Here is a 22,107-nt window from a genome sequence, read left to right as displayed (position 1 = left end):
ATGTCGCCGCGCTGCCGCTCCTCCTCACACCGCCTCCCCTCCGCGTCCACACCGGATCAAACTGCTCTGTTTTTTCCTTCTTTTTTCCCCGATTTATCGTCTTTGAGATATTTTAGCTCTGGGCTCCATCCACGATCCGGGGGGATGTTTGAGAGGTTCGGCCTGACATCAGCACCTCAGCATCCAGCACCAGTCAGTCTGTCAGCACCAACGCAGCAGCAGCAGCAGCGTCCACATGCACAAGCTCAAACTCCAGCTGGCACACAATGAATCATCAGCCAGCATCTTTATATATATATATATATTTATATAAAAATCTCTAGATTCAGACCGTCTTGCCCTAAATCTGATCTGTCTGAGAGGAGGTGTTTTCCTGGAGTCACACAGATAAGACCACCAGAGAGCGCCTTCAGCTGGGTGGGGCGACTGGCAAGACGAGGAGGCATGGACACACTTTAACTGGTGCATGTAATTCAAAATGTGGAAAAGTATTAAGTGACATTCATAATGTTGTAGTGAAGAAGCTGAGACACCAACCTAAATGGCCTAATAACATTAAGTGATGGTCTTTAACTGGCAGACTTTACTGCTTCTTCAGATTGTCTGACTGGGCTTCATTGTGTGGTCACTGCAAATTATGTGTAACTTCAACATCAGGGCTTAAATGAAGTGTGCCCAGAGTAAATGTAGGGTGAAATAAGCAGAAACATCTTTATTTAAACTAACTAAGAATTAATTTCTTTCTTAAAAGGGGCACTATGTAGTTTTGGAGAAGAAAATTGAACTCAGAATTTTAATATTTACAATATTAACGAGGTAATAAAACAAACACAAATATTTATCTTTTCCATATCTGAATAAACAAGCTGTTCTCAGTGGAAGATAAGGTCCCCAGAACACTGTTTGAAGCTAGAAAGGTGGCAGGGTCCGCCAAATATAAACAAAGTAAACCCCGTATAATCATTGTGGCATCATGACAATGCTTTTGTGGCATGGTCCACCATTAAAGGTGCAATATGTAAGAATTGGCCACCTGTTCGATTCACATTCAGAACAAATAGTAACCAGAGTAACTGCTACCTGCTACCAACTGTGGCTGCAGTTAGCACGTTAGCTCAGTTAGCCTTGCAGCTAGCTGTCTTGACTGGGTGTTGGAAGTACTGAGGAAGTGTTGGTGTTTACCGCTAGCAAAGGAGTTTTGGACCGAGATGGGCCAGGTCTAGCTAGTTAGCATTATAAACGTGCTATGCGCTCAAAACATAGACATCATAATGTCAGAAGTGTTATTTCGTCACATTCTGTTGATCATTTTAGTGAGGTTTTGAATATTTTCAACCAAAAGTCATACATGTTGCACTTTAAAGTTTCAGTTTTTGCCTCGAGGGGAAAAAAATTGGGTACCCCTGCTGCACTGAAGTGATCGTTCTGTGCGAATGACTTTTAAAGTTCAGCTAAAGCAAACGTGAGGCCTTCAATCTTTGTCATTTTAGTACAATATTGACACAAACAAAACCTTCTTAAAGAACAAATGGTTTAAGACAGAGTTCAAAGAAAAAGTAAAACAACAGGGAAGGTCTCATTTTTCCCGTCACGTTACAATCCGCTCACATATTGCCAATAATAATTATTGAAAAGATCATTAGAGGTTTTCCTGGTTTGCTTTAGTTTAATGAATGTATTTTGTTAAGCTAGGTATTCTTGTAACTGATTTCACCAAAGAGCTAATAAATCCAAAATGATTAATTTTCAATTGCAGATTTCATGCAGAATTTTGTTAAAATAAGATCAAACCTTCAGCCTTGTGAACTGCTGAGAGGAAAACACATATAGCTTAAAAAAAAACCAACTGCAATCAGCCAGATAAAAAGAGTTTGCATGTTTACAAGAAGTTTAGCTTAAATAGGAGGTGGGTCCATATATTCCACCCTGAAGTAAGGCCGTAAAATCCGGCTTGCACGGCTCCATAACGTGTTGGTGGGAAAAAAGCCAGAGTTTCCTGCCAAGCTTCCTGAAGCCACAAAGGCCAACATGATGAGAGTGAAGACAAACAGCATAAACATTACTGCTCTGTGGACTGCTGTCTCCAGAACACCCGGACACCTTCAACAACAGAGAAACCGGAGGGATGATGATGAATGAGGAGACTTAAAACGGACCCATACCAAAGTCTATCAGAGCACTTTGATGATGTGAATCTGAAGTACCTTTCTGTCTGAAGGTCCTGAAGTGTCAGCAGCACCTCAGTCTCAGGTTCCTCCTGCAGACACGTAACAAACATCACTTATCTCCAGATTTCTACATCTACAGTCACGGTAGCAGCTGTCTGACAGTTTGAATCTGAGCTTTGTAGTGGCGCACTCTAGTGGTCACCTTTGGAAGTACAGGATGTATAATCGTGTTTGTTTTGGCCATTACGCTTAATCTGGAAGAAGAAGTCATACATGTCTGTGGTCTGAGTCTGACACTGTGGCTGAAGACGCCAGCAGCTTAATTTCCTCTGCGAAGGACAGAGGACGACTGAGCAATCCTTCTTTTTCTGCCATCGCGTCATTCAGAAAAACGCTGAAATAAACAGAAGAAGTAAGTGCACACAGATGACCTGGTGTATGTCATGAATTTTTTAACACAAGGATTTTATGTGTCAGGGTTACAGTGAGGCCTCATCCTGTCTTTCCTCCAACTGCTTCCTCAGCTCCTGATTGATCAGCCTGAGATCCTGGAGCAGAGAAACATGATCAGGCACTTTAACGGCTCACAACATGAAGACTTTATCTGAGAGTGGTCAGTAAATGAGTTAATAATGTGCATGTAATCAGGCACAATGCTGGAAATGTGCATGTGTCATCTCATATATCAAATTGCAGCTTGCCTGTTGAAAGAGACTCTATAGTTCAGTTTGCTCTGTAGTGCATGTCTCTTCTTTAGTTGATGCAGGGAGTGAGGGAGGTGGAATCTTCTTTAACAAAATAGCAATGGATGATCTTTACCTTTATGATGTTGCAGCACTCTTCTGCTGTTTCCTCCAAGTGCTTTAACTGCAACTCTTTCTATCAGAAAACACACACGTGAAAAAATGTGATGTTCAAATAATGAAGGACAAAGAAATGTCAAGATATTCACACTGAACTATAAAGAGAAAGATCAATATTTATAAGTAGGTGTTGACTCGGTTGGTTACTGCCTCGTAGTGATGTCTCAGGTCCTACCTGGTGAATAATCTCATCCCGTTGCTGCAGCCTCAACTGAGCCTCTTCAATTCCACGCTGAAGAAAAATATGACACAAACCAGGAGTGTGATTGATGATGTAAAATACCGAATGTAAAACACTGGTATCGTCGACGGAGAGAGGAAAATGACGAGTTACCTCGAGGGTTTGAAGTGAGACCCTGAACTCGTTTAAGCCGATCTTGTCCCGGCATCTCTCCTGCTGGAGGCTCTTGAGCTGAAAAGGTGTTTTCTGATTTCTGGATCACTTCTAAGTGCAGTAAATGACGATAAAAGTTATGTTATGTAAACATCGTACCTCTGCAGTTAGCTTTTTATTTTCTTCCTTCATCATGGTGGATTCCTTTTCCTGCATAAAAACACAACATGTCGGGTCACCCAGAGATATTTAATGACAACAATCTGTCTATTTGACTGGATGAAATGTAACGGTTTGTCTACCATAAATCTACATTAATGTGATGATTTATGTTCTCTATTGTGGCAGCAGAGGTGAACACAAATGAAAAAAAATAAATACCATAAATGTACCAATTATACATAAGTATTGTCACTGATTTACCGAATTCGATTCAACATTGATTCGGTCAGGTATATTTCAGTTACGATACCACTTTTGCCTCGACATGAAAGAAATTCTGAGAGAATTTGTTCTGTAAATTGTGTAAGGAACCCTCTAACCTGGTGCATTTAATGACAGATGTAGGCCTATGTATTTAAACACAGGAAAATAAGAAAGAAATAGAAAACTTTCCAGGTCATGGTAATTTCTAAGTGCTACATCTTAAGCAACTGAATCAAGTCCAGTTGCCTACGATATAACACTTTTTAAACCTTTGTGGCCATTCAAGGAACGATTTCTCGTTTTACAAGGGCACTTGAATGCACCATGAGGTCCCTGACTGTCTACTGTGTATGTGCGAAACTCTGACACAGACACAGTAGACACAATCTACGCTAAAATTATATAATTTATTAAGTAAAGGATGAAAGTATGGTGATTTCTGAATAATTACAAAAAAACATTCAAATATCTGTTCCAAGTTACAAACAGATCCAAGTGCAAAGTTGAAAGTGAAGACCTCTGAGCTTAATATCTACATCATAATACAATAAGTACCATTTCTGCTCACCCACCAATTCCTGAATCTTCTGTTCACTGCGTCTCTTTAAATCGAGGTCATCACCCAGGAGGGACCCGCAAGTTTCAGCTTCCACCTGCTGAGCTTCACTGATTATCTTCTCCAGGCTGCAGACGTACAAACACGGCTACATGACCTCCAGAGGTAATGAAATATGTTCATCAGATTCTTAGCCAGTGTCAAAGGCCGCAGGAAGTTCAAACAGTAGATACAATCATGTGTGACTAATTACGCTTTCACTTGTTTCCTGAGGTCGGCGTTGTCTGAGCGCAGCACCGCCACCTCATCATCTGCAACATCCAGCCAGCGCCTCATCTCGCCGTTCAGGTCCCTCAGCTGGCTTTGACTGTACTCCAGCTCAGCTATTTTCTCAAGCATCTCCTTCACTGTCCTACACACACACACACACCAGACAAAAGCTTCATATATTGCTGCTAAGTAACTCAACCAAACAGTGTGAGTGTGTGAGTGTTCGTTCAACGACCATCACTCACACATGTTCCTCTGTGACGTCCATCCTGCTGGCGTACTCCTCCCTGGTGCTTCTGAACAACCATAAGGAGCAACACAAAGTTTTACAAGATACATACCAATTTTTTTCTAACCTTAATTTATTCAAAAGAAAAACCACACATGATGACTGTGGCCCACTTAATAGCTTTGACATTACGAATTTAAACATAGTTACATATATCTGACAAGCGATCAACCCATAGATCATATAAACATACATGTAAATGTATATAACTATATTTACTTTTACTTGTACTTTTGATACTTAAGTACATTTAATATCAGATACTTTAAGAACTGTACTCAAGTACTATTTGTATGGCTGACTTTCACCTTTGCAAAAGCAATATTTTAACATGATACCTTTACTTTTACTCAAGTACTGTATGACTTTTCTGGTACTACATACACTTACACTTACTATACTTTTGAAAATGTGGCACGACTAGTACTACATTGGCCAATATGCACAATTGTATTGAGAGAATTTCAATTTGTTGTTTAAAATGAGCTAACATCAACTTTTGTTCTGCTTTCCACAGCTAACTTTATCAAACTTATACCGCAAGATCTTTAAGAACTGGGCCAACAGTAACATTAGTTAGCTAGCTAAATGATAACATTTCCCATAAGTGTGTTCTGACATGATATCTCTACTTTTGGTTACTTTGGTAAAGAACTGAGGAAACCATAACATTAGTAAGCTAGCTAAAATGCTACACAAGTGTTGAACTAATGTGTTTCACAGTAAGCTAACGCTAGCTAGCTGACAGCTTCCAGATGTTCAATAAGTTGACCAAATATTACCAAACTGAGATGTTTTACACTGACATCCACTTTGAAAACAAGACAAAAAAAGCCTTACCAGTGAGTGAATCCAAATTCTGGATATAGCATCCAAATGGCTGCCATGCAGAGGGCAAGAGGCGAGTATTGATTGGCAGGTTAGTTGGCAGAAACGGTTCATGCTAACAGGAGAAGACGAAGCGCCGGTTGCTAGGCTACGTTTTATTAATGACGTAATTCAAGGAAAATGACTCAGACAGGTGTGAGCAGATTTCACCCTTACCTGCTTGTTTTCTGAGGTTGTTATGGCCACTCTTGCCCGTAGTAATGAGTGTAATGAACAGTCAATGTTTAACACAGATATTTTGTTAAACTTAAATAGCAAACAGGAGTTGGTTGTATGGAGGACTACAAATACCACAATCAATAATAAATAAATAAATAAATAAATGACTCCATAAATACATTCATATGCAAAAAAAAATGCATACAAAATAATTTACATTGAATTAATTTTAAAAAATAATGTCAGCATTGATGAATTTATAAAATGTGACATACATGGGTGGCAACCATCACGACCTACCACCAGTTGGGAATGAGACTCAAAAATCAACTTTTCTTACAAATAGGAGCTTTAATGGTAGATTAATTTATTTATAGTCATTTTTGTGCTTATTTTGGATTTTGGTTTTGGTCCTCTGCAGATTTGGACCTATAGCAAATAGTTTACACACAATAAAGTCAGTGAAGTGAATTTTAAAATGAGATATTTAATCTATCCAACTAACCCTGCCTCAAAAACCTCTTTTTAAGTCAATATTAATTGATATTTTTATGTATTTTTTTTGCTTGTCTTTTTTTTTTCTGTTTTCTGAATCTTTTTATGATTCTGTGAATAAAGTTAAAATATGTTAAAGCTGAAAAAAACAAACATATTTTACCTTTTTTCCCACTCGAGCACGCATGCTTACAATTATTTTAACCTCTTTTCACAACAAAATTTAACTATTACATCTATTACAACTATTACACCACAACAGTACAAAATACAAAATGGTTCCCTTGTCACAATTTATTGTTTTGTCATTTTCAAATGGCAAAACCAAAAATGAAATAGCACCAAAAAAGAAACAAAACAGACACATTTATATATATATATTTATTTAGTAAACAATAAACAATTCTTAAGAACAACATTTTTGGCTGTAGGATAAGCGAGAGCACCTGTCAAAACAAAGGCTGGTAATTTTTTCACTACATTTAAGGCCAGGAGAATCAAAATTACAAAATCAATAGTGCAAAAGAGAAGGAAAAAAATTGATTGTGATGAGTAATCAAGTGCTGCAAGACACGTTAGCTGTGTCCCAAATCCACACTATCACACACTAAATCAAGTTGTGAGTGAGAACATAAAGTATACTTAAAACTGTCAGGTGGAACGGCTCCAGGAACACATCAGAAAACAAAAAATATAAACTACAGAAACATTTTGTTTTCTCTCTTGTTTACCAGAATTGGCTATGACAGTGAAAAGTCACAATTTGATTGATGTCTCACAGCGCAAATAGTGTATCAAAATGTTATAAAAAACTGTAAAGTACGTTGATTTCCTGTATACAAACTACAAAAACATTAACATACAGTATTTACTGTATACAATTAGTATGCAGTAGGGAATTGGGACACAGCAGTTGCTTGAGTCATTACACACCATGTTGCTACACTGTACGTTAGTTTGGTTTGTCCTTGACTGACTGAAACATGGACAACGTCGTGTGAAAGAGAGGGAAACACTGTTCAAGTGACGTCCACAAGTAGACGTCACATTATTCTGTAAACGGCGAAATGTACAATTTCTGTAGATAACAAAGCTTGTCCTGAGGTGTTACAGCATCATTGCTAACGCCCTCCCCTCTCAGTGCTATCATTGTCTAACAACAGTCTTCAGTAAAGACTTCTAAGCTGGAGCCCAAGGGGGAATGTGGACAAGTGGAAAGCGCAAGCGCATCATCATCATAGCAGCTGACGTACAACAGCTGATTCAGGAGCAGTGCAAGCAACATTTTCATGACCTTCGTCTTTAGGCAAATTAACAGTAGGAGAAAGGTCGATGTAAGTTGTCATGGTCTTCAATCCTACGAGGGTGGCTACCCTGGAGTGATAAACAGCAATTGCGAGTGCTTGTTGCAAAAATGTAAAAATTATCTGTGTTTCTAAATCAAAAAAATACATTCTTATTTCAGTGTTGTTTACATACATTTTCAGTGCTCAGTATTCAAGAGGAACACTCATATTTTGTGTGTTATTATCCGAGGCCAGCCTCAACGAGGATACAGATTACCTTTAGGTCAGGGTCAACATACCCATTACTCTTTGTCTCAGAGAAGATACTGGTAGACAGTAACATCTTAACAACCACACACTATTCCTGCTTCTTCCCATCCCAAGCTACCTCCTCTTAAACTGAGGTGATATTCCCTGCTGCTGCTGATCCCGATAAAATTAACCATCACCACGAGAGTAAAGACACACGGCCCGTTAGCATTCAGACTTTCAGTTGTTACCGGCTGGGCTCCAGCGATCCCGTCACCTGGAAGTGAATCCCGTCTCCGGGTAGAGGTGATGGGATGAGCGGGGAGAGCCAGCAGAGGTACCAGCGAACGCCCAGGGAGTGACGTAGGTTGCCCAGGAGTCCGAGGTTGTAGGGCCGGCGGGTCGAGTACCACTCCCTGGTGGTCTGTCCCCGAATCATCAGGCAGAGATGGAAGAAGAAGAAGGCGGAGACCAGCAGGAAGCCCACCACGCATGTGTCTGCGATGAAGGCGAAGGCGAAGGCACGTGCTGAGACCTGACCTGAGGAGAGAAGGAACAGCAGCACAGAATAAATCACAGACAGCGAAATAAAGATAGATTTGTTTACTTTACTCTACTACAAAAGCACAGCCAATATAGACAAAGATTTGAGATTACATTATACTGATCAATGAACAATGTACAACAACTAAGCACAACAGCTACATGAAATGGGACAATCAAAATGTGACAAACCAGATAATCCTACCTGAAACCAGCATGATCCAGGGTATGAGCAGCAGCAGGACGCTGTGCACCGTCACACCCTCCTTCAGGATGACGATGAAGACCTCTGCGTTCATCAGAGTGGCGTACAGGAGCCCCGACCACATGAACAACAGGCAGCATATGAAGTAGCGGTAGTTACGGAAGCCCACGCACTGGCCGAAAAAGACGCAGTGGTGATCCCGCCGCAGCACACACACTTTGCAGTCGTAGCAGTGGGAGCAGCGAGGAGGAGTGTGTGTCTCACATGTGTAGCAGTACCTGTGTGGGCAACACGAGAGAAAATACAATCAGATATAGTCAGGGATGCACCTAAACAACATTTCACATTAACATGACTTTTTCATTACTCAAACTGACACATAACAACTGTGACCATCAGTTGGGGCACACAAAAGTCCAGTCCAACTATTAACTCAATCACCAACTACTTTTTATAATCAATCAATTGGTTTAAGTAATATTTTTTAGGGAAAAAAAGTCTAAATTCTTAGTTTACAGCTTCTTAAATGTAAATATTTCCTGGTTTCTTTCCTCCCCTCTGACAGTAAACTGAAGTTATGGACAAAAGAAGACATTTAATGAAATCATCCTGGGTTTTTTCAGCCCTGGACTGGTTAAATCTGTCTTTATTTCAGTGAAGAGGCAGAGGATCTTGTTGTTTCTTTGCTATGATTGTAACAATACTGTCCATGTCTCACTCTTCTTACCTCCACCCCTGACCCACGCCCTCTCCTCCCAGGAACACGCCCTTGATGCTGGGGTTGGTTCTGAGGAAGAGCATGGCGTTCCAGCAGATGTTGAGCAGCATGAAGTACTGGGCCAGCAGGTGGACCGTCTTCCACCTGGAGGACCACACCGTCTTCTGCTGGTCCGCCTCCAGCGGAGCCTCGACCAGCACCAGGTAGCTCACCTCCCCGGTGATAGAGAAGACCAGGAAGGTGTTGAGGGCCACGGGGAGGTGGCGACACACCCTCTCGACCCTGCAAAACACTTTAGCGGCAAAACTCGTCATGTTTCCTGCCCGTCCAGCTCTGCCGTGATGCTCGAGTCACTGGAAGGACTGGTTTGACAGACGCACTCTGCTAACTGTGGGTTAGCTTAGTTAGCTAAATAACCGCTCCGCTAGCTTCGTCTTCGCTAATAAATAAACCGCACGATATTAATAACACCTGAGAAATCTAAGGAGATAAATAATGTAATGTAAGAGTTGAAATGTGACGCCGTTACTGAGTCTAAACTCACTCCTGGTCCCACCGCTGCCCTGCTACTGGACGGAAACAAGTGTCTGCCAATGGGTGTTGCATGAAAATACATCCGCAGTGCAACAACATACTGTGCTTCCGCTTGTCAGATCCCATGAGAACAACCGTGTGCCCCTTTTTAAAATACAAATTACAGAAAAAGTAATGTAGTTTTTATTGTAGTTTTGTGTTCGATTGGTAGGTTATTAGTTAGAGTGTTTAGTCTTTTAATATCTAAAAATATTTGTTTATATATAGCATAATATATGTGCTTATTCTGCTTTCTTCCCCACCCTAGAATAGGTTTGTGCAAACATGCCCACTGCATATATGGAGGACCAACATTGCCATAATCAAAAATACACAAGTAAATAAATGACTTCATAAATAAATTAACTTAGTCCCTGTATACCTATTTATTTTGTTTGATTCTATTCATTGTATTTATTTATTTTACTTATTATTTATTTATTTGTCCTGTTCTGTTTTGGTTTGTCTGGGTCTGTTTGTCTTTGTTTATTTCCTTGTGGAAGAAGCATGTTTTATTTATTAATAGTGTATTTATCTTTAAATGCATTTATTTATTGATGTATTTGTTTCTGTACTCAATTGTTTTTCCTTTGCATTTAATTTAACATTTTTAATGTAATCGTGCGTTAATATGCTAACAAGGAAGCTGCCATTCAAAGTGTGTCATTAATTGTTAAAATTATTAGTTAATAAAATGGAAAATTTAATAGGAAAGTAAAGAAATATGGTCATGAATGCAAAGATAAAATAAATACAGGAGTGAAAAAGTTTTAAAGTAATTAATGCCTACATTTATTTGTAATATATTTTTGGTGCATTTAATGGCATATTCACATATTTATTGAGCTATTTATTTTGATTTTTTTATTTTAGCAGTTTCTGTACTCCATACATCTAAATAAAACTAACCAATAATCTTTTAATATGTGAACTATTGTCAACACACCTGATTACTTACACTTCTTTAATTTCCAATATATGTTAAAATTATCCTAAAATAGGATGTATGTGTTCAAAATAGGATGTATGTGTTCAAAATAAATCAAAATAAAGCTTAAATTTAATCTTACATGCCTTAATAGAAGGCTCGGTTGTACATTTAGGCTGCATAACTCCTTGTGTTTTATTACACTATTATTATACTCAGACGACAAGACACTGATGTTTGCTGCTCTCCTCCAAACACAGGATTAGGTAGAAATGAGTTCTTAGTATTTTTGCCACATTAATGGCTTTAAGATCTATATGTTAGTGAATTTTCCAATAATTTGGTTAGCTGTGCGGCATTTAAAAAGATGTCACTACTGTTTAACTCTATTACCACGCCTATGTGTGGACTGGCTGCAGGTCCCTCCCCCCTTCAGAGTGTAGACCTTAATCCCTGATAATCTCTGCATCCACTGAAAGCCGGCAGTCATGGCCACACCGAAGGAGAATTTACTGTCTCTTGGGCATCTGACCGACACTTTCACAAAACAAAGACAGCACAGGCTAAAAAAGAGGTAAGATCTTGGTGGTCTTGGACTTTTTTTCCCTTCAAAGGTATTTAGTTAATAAAATAATGATTATTCTTAACAATAAATACCATCATATATCTGGACTGAATCTTTATATGGTCCTGAAATAATACACACCTGCTACATACAGTGAAATATAGTCTAGTTTGTTGTTATTTGACCAAGCAAATGTCTTAAGATGGAAAGTTTACCACTGTCAACTCAGAGTGTATTTTTCTTACAGTGCCAACACGCCAATGTTGTTTCAAGCCGACTTCTCAGCTCCTCGGAGTCATCAACATCTGTAAGCACACAGACAAAAGGCAACAAGATGCCTCAACTGTGCATCATTGAGTCTGTTGGTGTGAATGTTTTTAATCTCTGACTCTGTTCATGTGTGTGTGTGTGTCACTTGCAGCAGGAAGATGCACCTGCAGCAGCGCTTACAGGAGCTGAAGGAGAGAGAGCTCACAGCCCATCAACACAACAGGCAGCTGCTGCAGCAGTTTGATGAAGCGCAGGACACACTGAGAGAGATGTTAACCCTCACTGCCAACATGAAAACTATTCGGGTGCACAGAAAACACACTTTTTATCTGTACTTTACTCCCTTCCTCTGTGAAGCTCTGGTGCTGAACCCTCCTCTGCTTGACCTTCTCCAGGTGGAGTATGAGAGGTACCTGGAGGAGAGTGCCCCCCGATGGCAGCAGCAACTCAAGGAGCAAACACAGGCTGCTCAGAGGAAGGTACGAGCAATTCACAGTGTCCGTTATCTTTTCTATCTCATACTGCCAAAGAGGAATTATCTTGTTTCTTTCCGTCTCTTTACCTGCGATCCCTGAAGCTCTATCAGTGTCAAAAAGTCTGTTTCTTTTACAGAGAATGGAGGAGTTTTTGAAGTCATGTCTAAAGAACGCAGATGATCACGTGATAAAGTCCTCTGCAGATCGACCTTTACTTTCACAAGGTTTGTCCTCCTCCTGATGATTAAATGGTGACAAAATGGAAAAAAACTACGACCGTGGACGCTTTTTTGTGCTTTCATCTGTCAAAAAACTCCAAATGGCAGCCATTTTGACAGCAGATAGGTATAAAAATCTAAATGATATCTTTGTTTGCAGGGCCAACCACAAAGCCACAAAAAACTGCTCCACCTCTCTACAGCCAAAACAGCCCTTTAGACTACACCCAAGATGGCTCCCCTCATCTCCCCTACATGCAGCCATCCTGGCAGACCCACCCTCACACCCAGACTTCTAGGTTTCCCATTAGAGCGCCTCATCAACCTCAGGGCTCCTCTCATGTCCCTCCATCTTTCCTCCCACCTCCCGTCTTCTCACACCCGTTCCACCTCGGTCATCATCCCCCCTGGCCCCATCAGAATCCCCCGCAGCCCGACTGGTCCTGGACCGCAGGAATCCCCTCAGGCTCTGAGGCTCTGTGGGGTCAGCTCTACACGGAGGAGCCTCCACCTGAGAGGGAGGTGGTGCAGGTTGCGAGGGAGGAGGGCGAAACGAGCAGAGCACCGAGCTCGAAGAGAGAGAGAGGTGGAGGGAGCAGGAGCAGCCTTTTATCACAGGAGCTGGACGTGAAACCAGGTGGGAAAAGAAAATATGTGTGTGTGTTGACTTATTTCATCTCCCTTAGTGGATATAACCGTTCACCTGTTGTAATTTTTGTATGTTTGTGTCAGTTCGTTTGTCCGGCAGCCGTGCAGAGAGCAGCGAGAGCAGCAGGGAGTCCAGTCAGGCGAGCAGAGAGAAGAGGGAGAAGAGAGAAAGATCGCGGCGTCCTTCCTCTGACAGAGAAAGATGCAGCTCTCAGGAGTAAGTCATAATCAGGGTGTCTAAAGGTATCAGACACTTGAATTGAATTGTTTTTAAGACCTTTTCAAGAAAATTGAGGTACGATTAATCTACATTTTGCCAAAAGGTGCAAGTATAAAGTAAAAGACGACATAGGTTCAGTGTTAGTTTTGAAGATTTGTAACATCAGACATGAGGACTTTCACGCAGAAGAGCTTGACTCATTTTGTCAGAAAAGAAATTAAAAGATGGATAAATGAAATCAGATGAAATCTTTGTGGTGATTCTCCTTCAGGTCATCTAGGTCTTCCTGCACCATCATCACTGCTGCAGTCACAGTGGCCAAAAGCTCCAAAAGTGACGCCTCATCGGAGAAAAGCAGAACCAGCGGGAGGGGAAGAAGGAGTGCTGGACTCGCTGTTGGATCACCGAGGGCTGAGAAGGTGGTGAAGGAGAGGAGCAGGAGCAACGGAGATGATTCAGAGAGTCCCAAAGAAGAGAGTCAGTCTATTGGTGAGGAGTCCAGGAGTGAAGAAGCGGGGGATCGAAGTCCCGATGCTAAATCACTGAGCGGTAGAGAGGAGTCGGGATCCCAGAAGGAGGAGGAGGAGGAATCAGGGAGTGTTAGTTTAAAGATTGAAAAAGGAGGTGGAGGTCAGAGTAGCAGCTCTGAAGAGAGCAGTGAGGGAGAAAAGGAAGAAGAGGCACAAGATAAAGATCTGGGAGATGCAGACGAAGAGGAGGATGATGGTGAAGAAAAAGAGGAGAGTCCGAGGGATGAAGAGCAAGAGGTGAAAGATGTGGAGGAAGAAGAGGAGGAGATGAAGGAGCAGGAGTCAGAGGAAGAGGGTGATGAGGAAGAAAAGTCAGACAGGTTGAAGAATGAAGAGAACGGAGAAGAACGTTCTGTAGATGAAGAGGAGGATGAGGAGGAAGGCGAAGGAGAAGAGGACAAAATCGAGGAGGAGGGAGAGTCAGATGAAGAGGAGGAAGAGGAGCAGGGAGGAGACGAAGCAGAACCAGAGGAGAGAGATTCAGAGGACAGCATCATCTCACCACAGAGCAAGTAAGACGATTTCAGAAGTCAGTGATCTTCCTCACAAACAACAGCACATGAACTAAAAACAATCTGTTGTTTTCAGACCTAAAAAGATGCACATCATTCCCGAGGAGGCAGGTGAAGATGAAGAGGAGGATGAGGATGACGAGGGGACAACAGGATCCTCTGACTCAAATGAGGACAGCGATGAAGACATTGAGAATCTACTTGCACCTCAGGAACAATCGCAGAAAAAGGAGTGAGTACCGTTTTTACTAGATGGCAGAAAGAACATCCTGAAATACGCTTCTCATCTTTTACTTGTTTTCAGGGAGAAAAACCTAAAAGCTGATGAGACACCCAAAGGTAACATATCATTACAATCAAGAGACTGAGCATATGAAAAAAAAGGTTTTTAAAAGGTTGATTCTGATTTTTGTTCCATTTCTTTTCCAGAAACTTGTGACAGAGTGCAGATTTTTCAAGTGGAGACATCGCCAAAGAGAGATCATCAAAGTGACTCTGAAGAGTTTGATCACTTTTATGACTAAATATGAGAAGAAACCCTGAGAGTGAAGGACAGGATCCTCCCTCACCCGCCTGGAATTCAAATGGCATTTTTAAGCAGGTTTCTTTCTCTTCCAATCAGATTCACAGAGACAAGAGAGATCCAGAAAGACTCAACAGGGTAACAATAATTTATTGAAACAGATGATTGTTGGACCTGATGACAGTTCACTCTCAACATGTTCGTCATATAAAAATAAACCAGTGGGTTTTAACAGCACAGTGAAAAGTTTCAACATATTTTACATTGGCGTGTCTGCAGAGTGCAGCGTCTCGGAAACCAGTCAGCTCACGTCTGTCGACAACGAGCATCCAAAAGTCTTCGATCTCCTTCTAGATTTTGACCACCTGAGCAGCCAAACAGGGGCTCACTCTCTTCCCGTCCTCTGATGCAGCGCTGCGCTGAATCAGCAGCCTGCCGTAGGTCCCGCCCACTTGACCTTTGGTCAGTCGTCCAGGATTGACGCACACGCAGCCGATCACATCCTGAGGACAGACGAGGGTTCAAAATACATGATTAGACCCGCAATGATTAGTGGACCAAAAGAAAATTCATTTCTAACTTTTTTGATTATCATAATTGTTTCTGTCATTTTTCCAACAAAAACAAAAAATTCTGATGAACCTACAGATTCTTATCCAAAAAGATGTTATTCAAAGTCTAAGCCGATATACAGTCTTATATCACGATAACAGAAACGGGAGTTCTGTACCTTTACAAAGTAGCGCAGCTCAGAGGGGATGATGAGGACGTCAGGGGTGAGCGGCATCTGACCGAAGCTCTGGAACTTCTCGTAATCCATGTTGACCTCCTCCACAGGTGGGTACAGCGGGTAGTAACTGAAGTGAAAACACACACGTGGGGTCAATAATGTCAGTCATCTTCATAATAGAAAGAACAGATGAACTCTGTTACGACTCTTACCTCCTTTGGGTCAGCATGTGCTTCAGGATGCGTGAGAATCTGTCCGATCCAGTGCCACTGCAACACAACACATTACAGAGAGTGATTGAAATATATAATCAATACTATACTTTGCTGCCTCTGGTATTTGAGTAAACTCCAATAGAAATGTAGTTTTAGTGACAGAAGAAAGAAGGGTGGCAGAGAGGAGGCCAAGCTGTCAAAAACTGCCTGTGCCTGAAAGGGTTAACAATGCCTCTAAAAATGATTCCTAACTGAGCCTCACTGCTGGATGAAGATATGTAAAAATGAGAAATGGCACTTTCAGCACATGCTCTTCCTCACCAGCTGATCTCCTCTGCGCCCATGTGGAACAGGATGTCAGTGGACGTCAGGCCGAAGGTCACACCGTCGATCAGCAGGGTGCAGGGGTCAGGGACCAGGGTGACACGCTGCATAGTGAGAAGAGAAACACTTTATAAAGAGTTGATCTACCTACTTTGAGACCGCTGAAATCAAAAGTTTAAAACTTTTCTACTACATTGAGGTTTGCCATGATTGCTCACAGTACTGGCAGTTTATTGGGTTTAAATGTAAAATCCTACTGCCAGGTGTCTGTGTCTGACCTGGGCCTGGTCCTTGTTGAGGTTTGGCAGTGTAAAGGGAGGCTGTGGGTAGATGAAGTGATGGTGGATGTCTCTCTGGGAGGGCACAAACACCAGGCGACAGCCAACACTGGATAAAAGAAAAAAGATTCATTATGGTAACAGCTTCTGATTAGGACACATTACAGGCTACTATGCTGCTTTTTAAAGGTCCTCGGGAGCTTTAGTCTCAGTTAGGGGACATATGAGACTCACCTTTTGGTGCCGTCCACGATGCTTTCAACACATCTTGAGAAAATGGCCTCAAACGTCTCGGTCACCTGAGCTTTCTATTGGAGAAACAGGTGAGATGAAGATGGTCACGTATTTATGATCAACCACGATTTAAAGAGCAAACAAAAGGAATTCAGGAAAATGTAAAAACAGCAGATCTAGCAGCATTGAGTACTGTGGGATGAAGCCAACAGTGAGCAGGTCGATGGGCGAACATACCTCAATTTGGTCATGTTTGGAGTCCACAAACGGGCCGAGCTAGAGAAGAGAGGACAGAATTAGAAAACTCAAACATTACAGGCAGTCGTGTGACAACTAGAAGAACGACTGACAGCAAAGAAGTAACTGTACCAGCAGGCAGACGTCAGGCCGATCCCTGACGATGACATTGATTAGGTCCAGCAGAGGGTCAAAGGTCAGGCTGTCAGAGGGAGTGTACGGTCCACATGCCACCAGAACATTTGTTGGCTCTGCAATCACATGAGATGACGATGTGTGTGAATGCTACTTAGGTAAATTTACTAAGGCCATTTCCAGACTGATATTAGGAAGTCTGGACAGCAGAAAAAAACAAACATGAAATGTCAGTCGAATCCAAACCACATCTTTAGGTGATTTGAAGTGCGATGTCTACAGACGCGTCTCAGTCCTGACGCTCTGGCTACTTCCATCTTATTTCAAAGTGTCTTTTGTGCCACACATCTCGCTACACACAATGACGACATCAAATCCAGAGTTACAGAAGTGCATCAGAGCTGCTGAGTCTGTGGACTGAACACTGAAATAAACTGTCTGCTCTGCGACTAGACAGCATGATTTATCGGAGATGATGGATCTCCATTTCTCGTGCTCCCATGTTGGAAAGCCATGTCACCAGTGTAGGTAGACACCTACGTTGTTACCACAGCAACCCATGCTGATGGTTGGACACAAAAATCTGATCGGATCACTTGCAAATAATTATGCAAGACGGCCTGAGAAACAAATCTGATTTTCCTGCAGTCTGAACAAAGCGTGGGAGCTAAAACTTTGACACAAGCAGCCTGCACAGTCACTCCTGCTACTGTAGCTGAAAGCTTCAATGGTGCACAATTACTAGTTTAATCATTAGATTTACAGGAAATGTTACAAACACACAGAAAGTTGAGTGGTATTAACAGGACGCACTGAGGCAAACAGTAACCAACATCGTTCCTTACCTTCATCCATCTCCATTTTCACCTCAGAAGTGTAGAAAGGAAGAGGCACTCCCTGAAAAGGAAAAGGTTATCAACAATAAACAAACAGGCTGCAGATCCGAAGGTTTTACAAACAATACTTCTAGTAAAAGTTGTTCTGTAAAGGAATTATCTTTAAAATGTAGCTGACCTCATGGAGTTTGGAAGCCATCAGCTTTCTTCCTGTTGTGTTCATCCCCTCCATCACCACCACCTGAGGAAAGAGAGCAGACGAGGAGATGAATCTTTACTCCAAGTTAGTTTCATACAACACATGCAGGCAGAAGGGTATTTATCATTATGTGGGAAGTGTCGAATGGTTGTCAGAGTTCTCGGTCAGACGCTGGGTGAGTCTCCAGCCCAGCTCCTTGGCATGCTCTGTTTCTCTTGGTGGTCGTATAACCTGCTGCACACACACTTCAGTGCGCAGGCAAAGGAGAGACCACCGCTCATCAATACCAAAAATCATAAAATACATAGCAGAAATGACAGAAAGCTGCACAAAGCAGACCCATGTGTAGCTTCATCTGCCAAGACAGTAAGAGTCCCTTCTGCTCACCTGACCAGGAAACAGCGAGTACTCCTTGAGCTCTGATAGGTCAACAGGTACTTGCTGACCACCTTGCTCCGGTCCCGCCTCCAACAGAACCGACTGTGCGTTGAGTTTGCCATTACTGTCGCAGCAAACCTGACCCAACACTGTTATACTGTCCTACAGGTGAAGAGACAGAAACACAGCAAACAAATAAACAAGTAAACAAATACAAATACATTGTATTTAATTAGTTCCTTCTAATAAACAGTCAAGATTAACATGTTTAAGCTGTAGTCCACGACTACTCTACAACCATTCAATGATACATGAGAATATTCACACTCTAGACTAACAGTGGTACCTACACCAGCAATGGTGAAACAGGGAAAGCTAACAATTTAAGTGCTCCCGGTGATGGCTTATATTACCAAACAGGCCAAGAGAAGACAAACAGATGAAGAAAAAAGAAAGAGGCAAAGGGAGCTGCCTCGAAAACAAGAAAGGAGTCGTGCATGTGTGGTGATGCAGAGCTGAGGGAAGGGATCGCTAACTGCAAAACGGACAGGAAGTTTGTCACGATGACGATGCTGACAACAGCTTAAAATAAAGTTTGTAAATCTATGAGCTTGCCAGTGAGGAATAAAACATTTCCTGAGAAAAAATTTAAATTATAACTATGAGATATCCACCATGTTTTCAAAACTTTAGTAAACCCTTTTGTACCTGGGCGGGCAGAGAGACGGGGGAGAACTCTTCGATGCTGAAGTGAGACTTGAGGCCCTCGCCGAGCTCCTCTATCTTCTCCGTCAACACTGCAGAAAACAGACACACAGATCTTCACCTTCAAACGATCTGTCAGAATCAAACATACCGTTTCTATTTATTCAAGCAGATTTACTTTTTTGTTTTGGCATCAGTACATTTAGAGGAAATGGGCCAGACGTGTGTGAGATCTGTGACCATAAATAAATCTGCTGCACAAAAAGGATTTTTTTGGAGTGTTTTCTATATTTTCTCTTCTACAAATATAAAACTCTTCCTTCCAAAGCAGATCAATGACTTCACATGCAGGCTCTTACCGTTTCGAACATCGCGCAGCCTCTGGAACATGTACTTGTAGCTGGAGCTGAGGGAGTCTTCGGGCCCTTCGAGGAGTTCCAGCTGGACACCTGCACCCAGGGCCTTCCTGCCTGCCCAGCGGGTGCCCTGCACAGCCCCGAATGTAACCACCACCTCCCCCTTCCCTCCTCGCTGGCTGTACTTCTGTGACGGTGTTGCACTTCCAAAGACAGAGGAGAAGAAAGGGTTTTCTTTCCTTCTACCAATATAATGCAATCTATGTTTGTTGAATTTTTCCAGCAGCTCACTGACTGTTGGTATGTGTTGTTGTTGTTGTTGTTGTTGTTGTTGTTGTGTACCTGGGAGAAAAGCTGGCAGGAGACAGCAGCAGACCCGGGCTGGCCAGAATAGCTGCACTCCTCTTTGATTGAGGGTGTTCAGGAGTGGTCAGTGCTCGCTTCTGAGAGCCCTACAAACAGACAACAGTCAGTGTAGAGCACAGATATGACTCACACTCACTATAGAGCCAGCAAGTGAGTCACTCCTTGTTCATTTAGCTTTTAACGCGTAAATCTCAATATAAACACTGTCTGAAGGCAAGAGAGAGAAAGTTTACCTTAGCAGGAGTTGAGTAGGAGTCCAGTAAATTCTCCTCCTCTTCCTCAGCCCTGATTCTGAACAAAGGAGGTCAAGGACTGTAACACAATGGCAACACACACTCATGCAACACATTCATAGAGAGAAGCTGCTGGATAGTCAAGTGTGAAGAGTTCCCAGTGAAGGATACAAGTCCTGTATTGAGTGGATGTCTCTGGTTCTGTTGTGAGTTTCTTCCTTTCTGAAGCTTTGTTTGGATTTGTTCTTCTTGTTTAACACCTGCAAAGAAAATGAACACACTATAAATACAAAACTTTCCAAGTTCAAAGCAATAATACCGCTACCACTTTTTATCTAAGACAAAAACAAACACGATTAATTAAAAAACTATGAACATGTTCCTGTTACCTCATGTTCAAATTGCTCCAGGGTGTCCATGGTGAGTTTCAGTCCATTTTTTGTGGTGCTGTAGGCCACCCACTCCAACACCATCTCATCTGCCTGTATCCTTGAACAGATACACTGTTCCACCACTGAGGGACACAAGAGATGTGATGCCATTAAATGCACCAAAAATAAGATTAAAAAAATAAATAAATGTAGGTATTCATTTATAAAACGTGACATGGTTTCTGTTTTAATTTTCTTTTGTATTTATTCACTTTCCCCCTAATTCCACTATGTATTTCCTTTACAATTTTACTTTCCATTTTATTTATTCATCGTTGAATGTATTTATCTATTTATATATATGTCTATAGCCAATTATTCCCCCTTTGCATATTATCCCTATTTTTCCCCCCAGATTAATTTATATATCATTTTACATTTCTGACAGCATTTCTGCTTTGTTATGTCATTCATGCCATAAATAAATACAAGAAAAATTGATAAATCAGTAAACAAAATGGAAAATTAAATGGGAAAGTAAATAAATAGGAACATTAATACAAAGATAAAATAAATACAGGAACAAATTGAAACAGAAATTACAATTTATGTCACATTTGATTTATTGAACAATTTCTGAAGCATTTAATGGCATATTCATTAATTTATTTAGTCATTTATTTCTTTTTCATTTTGGCAGTTTCAGTCCTCCATACCAAAATCAATGTGTTGTGAATGGTGGGACAACTGTGAAGGTTGTTAGACTTTGAAAGAAACACATGAGCAACACAAAATGTAGAGACAGGACATACAACAAGAAACCTAGTCTCAACATCAGAAAGGACGATAAAAACACACCAGTCCAATCTCATAACGTCACAGCCTGCAGACTACTCCAGTGGTGGTGCATCACAATAGTAATCTTAGCTTCTGCTGCTAACACGTTTTCCTGTAAAGCTTTACTCTCCAGCTGACATTAACATTAGCATGTGTTGTTACTTACTCTTGTCGAGGACGAAGTCGTCTTGGCAGGGTATGTCGAACATCTCCAGCTCCGACTTTATGCTCTCTCCGGTCACAAGTGCCATTGTTGCTCGCTGTATACTTCCTATATAAACGCTCTGCAGTCCAAGTAGTGTGCTAATGTTTTGATACTTTGGTAGCTAACGTTAGCTTTGCTCTCACTTCATAGCAACGCCGACGATCTATTTCTTTTGACCGATGCTATTACTGAAAACTACCACAGCAACTATCTACACGGTAAAGTTAGATATGAGAAGTCGTAATAAATCTGATCAACATCAGATGGCCATTTCATTTTACCGCGAAAAACTGCTGTCGCTGTTGGCGGCCGGAACTTACGTCACATTCATAGAAAGTCTTAAGCGGAAGTTGGCAGCGCCACCAAAATAAAAGCCTCCAACGCCCTCTAGTGGCCACCTTATTGTACAGATGTTCATGTTATTATACACAGAAATGGAAGGTGACTGCAAGTATATTCACTTAAGAACAAGTTTGATGTACTTGTACTTTACCTAAGTACTTTACTGACTGTACTTTTCCCTCCAGTACATTCATTTGATAACTTTACTAGTTAC

At 41.4% G+C, this 22,107-nt stretch overlaps 3 protein-coding genes across 3 annotated transcripts; all 3 read right to left on the bottom strand.

Annotated features, from left to right (window-relative positions):
• Positions 1 to 2,435: 2,435 nt before the first annotated feature.
• On the bottom strand, positions 2,436 to 5,812 carry LOC141013021 (uncharacterized). Its single transcript, XM_073486560.1, has 10 exons — positions 5,747 to 5,812; positions 4,863 to 4,913; positions 4,601 to 4,759; positions 4,364 to 4,475; positions 3,525 to 3,575; positions 3,366 to 3,443; positions 3,207 to 3,263; positions 2,988 to 3,047; positions 2,652 to 2,716; positions 2,436 to 2,562 (listed from the first exon to the last, which is right to left on the bottom strand). Exons 2-10 carry the CDS (start codon positions 4,883 to 4,885, stop codon positions 2,436 to 2,438), a joined length of 732 nt encoding a protein of 243 aa, XP_073342661.1. The 5' UTR covers positions 4,886 to 4,913; positions 5,747 to 5,812.
• A 1,001-nt stretch (positions 5,813 to 6,813) lies between these two features.
• On the bottom strand, positions 6,814 to 10,033 carry zdhhc24 (zDHHC palmitoyltransferase 24). Its single transcript, XM_073487084.1, has 3 exons — positions 9,459 to 10,033; positions 8,732 to 9,009; positions 6,814 to 8,523 (listed from the first exon to the last, which is right to left on the bottom strand). The coding sequence occupies exons 1-3, from the start codon at positions 9,761 to 9,763 to the stop codon at positions 8,231 to 8,233; spliced, it is 876 nt and encodes a 291-aa protein (XP_073343185.1). The 5' UTR covers positions 9,764 to 10,033; the 3' UTR covers positions 6,814 to 8,230.
• A 5,009-nt stretch (positions 10,034 to 15,042) lies between these two features.
• pola2 (polymerase (DNA directed), alpha 2) lies at positions 15,043 to 22,071 on the bottom strand. The gene is made up of 18 exons (XM_073486349.1): positions 21,513 to 22,071; positions 20,528 to 20,652; positions 20,310 to 20,398; positions 20,139 to 20,196; positions 19,882 to 19,991; positions 19,543 to 19,742; positions 19,187 to 19,275; positions 18,488 to 18,640; positions 18,080 to 18,142; positions 17,911 to 17,962; positions 17,063 to 17,181; positions 16,931 to 16,969; positions 16,694 to 16,767; positions 16,460 to 16,568; positions 16,179 to 16,285; positions 15,855 to 15,911; positions 15,643 to 15,769; positions 15,043 to 15,415 (listed from the first exon to the last, which is right to left on the bottom strand). Exons 1-18 carry the CDS (start codon positions 21,595 to 21,597, stop codon positions 15,263 to 15,265), a joined length of 1,809 nt encoding a protein of 602 aa, XP_073342450.1. The 5' UTR covers positions 21,598 to 22,071; the 3' UTR covers positions 15,043 to 15,262.
• Between the last annotated feature and the right edge of the window lie 36 nt (positions 22,072 to 22,107).

Source organism: Pagrus major, chromosome 18, assembly GCF_040436345.1.
Source record: "Pagrus major chromosome 18, Pma_NU_1.0".
Classification (NCBI taxonomy): Eukaryota; Metazoa; Chordata; class Actinopteri; order Spariformes; family Sparidae; genus Pagrus; species Pagrus major.
This window is presented reverse-complemented; position numbering and strand designations above follow the sequence as displayed.

Excerpts from the sequence above, each read along its gene's own strand:
- LOC141013021 (XM_073486560.1), bottom strand. The coding sequence starts at position 4,885 with ATGGACGTCACAGAGGAACATGT. Across the intron at positions 4,760-4,862 it reads GACGTCACAGAGGAACATGT|GACAGTGAAGGAGATGCTTG; the intron begins GTGAGTGATGGT and ends GTGTGTGTGTAG. Across the intron at positions 4,476-4,600 it reads CTCAGGAAACAAGTGAAAGC|CCTGGAGAAGATAATCAGTG; the intron begins GTAATTAGTCAC and ends GTACGTCTGCAG.
- zdhhc24 (XM_073487084.1), bottom strand. The coding sequence starts at position 9,763 with ATGACGAGTTTTGCCGCTAAAGTGTTTTGCAGGGTCGAGAGGGTGTGT. Across the intron at positions 9,010-9,458 it reads GGCGTGGGTCAGGGGTGGAG|GTACTGCTACACATGTGAGA; the intron begins GTAAGAAGAGTG and ends TTGCCCACACAG. Across the intron at positions 8,524-8,731 it reads CTGGATCATGCTGGTTTCAG|GTCAGGTCTCAGCACGTGCC; the intron begins GTAGGATTATCT and ends TTCTCTCCTCAG.
- pola2 (XM_073486349.1), bottom strand. The coding sequence starts at position 21,597 with ATGGCACTTGTGACCGGAGAGAGCATAAAGTCGGAGCTGGAGATGTTC. Across the intron at positions 16,970-17,062 it reads GGCCTGACGTCTGCCTGCTG|CTCGGCCCGTTTGTGGACTC; the intron begins GTACAGTTACTT and ends TCTCTTCTCTAG. Across the intron at positions 15,770-15,854 it reads CACATGCTGACCCAAAGGAG|TTACTACCCGCTGTACCCAC; the intron begins GTAAGAGTCGTA and ends TTTTCACTTCAG.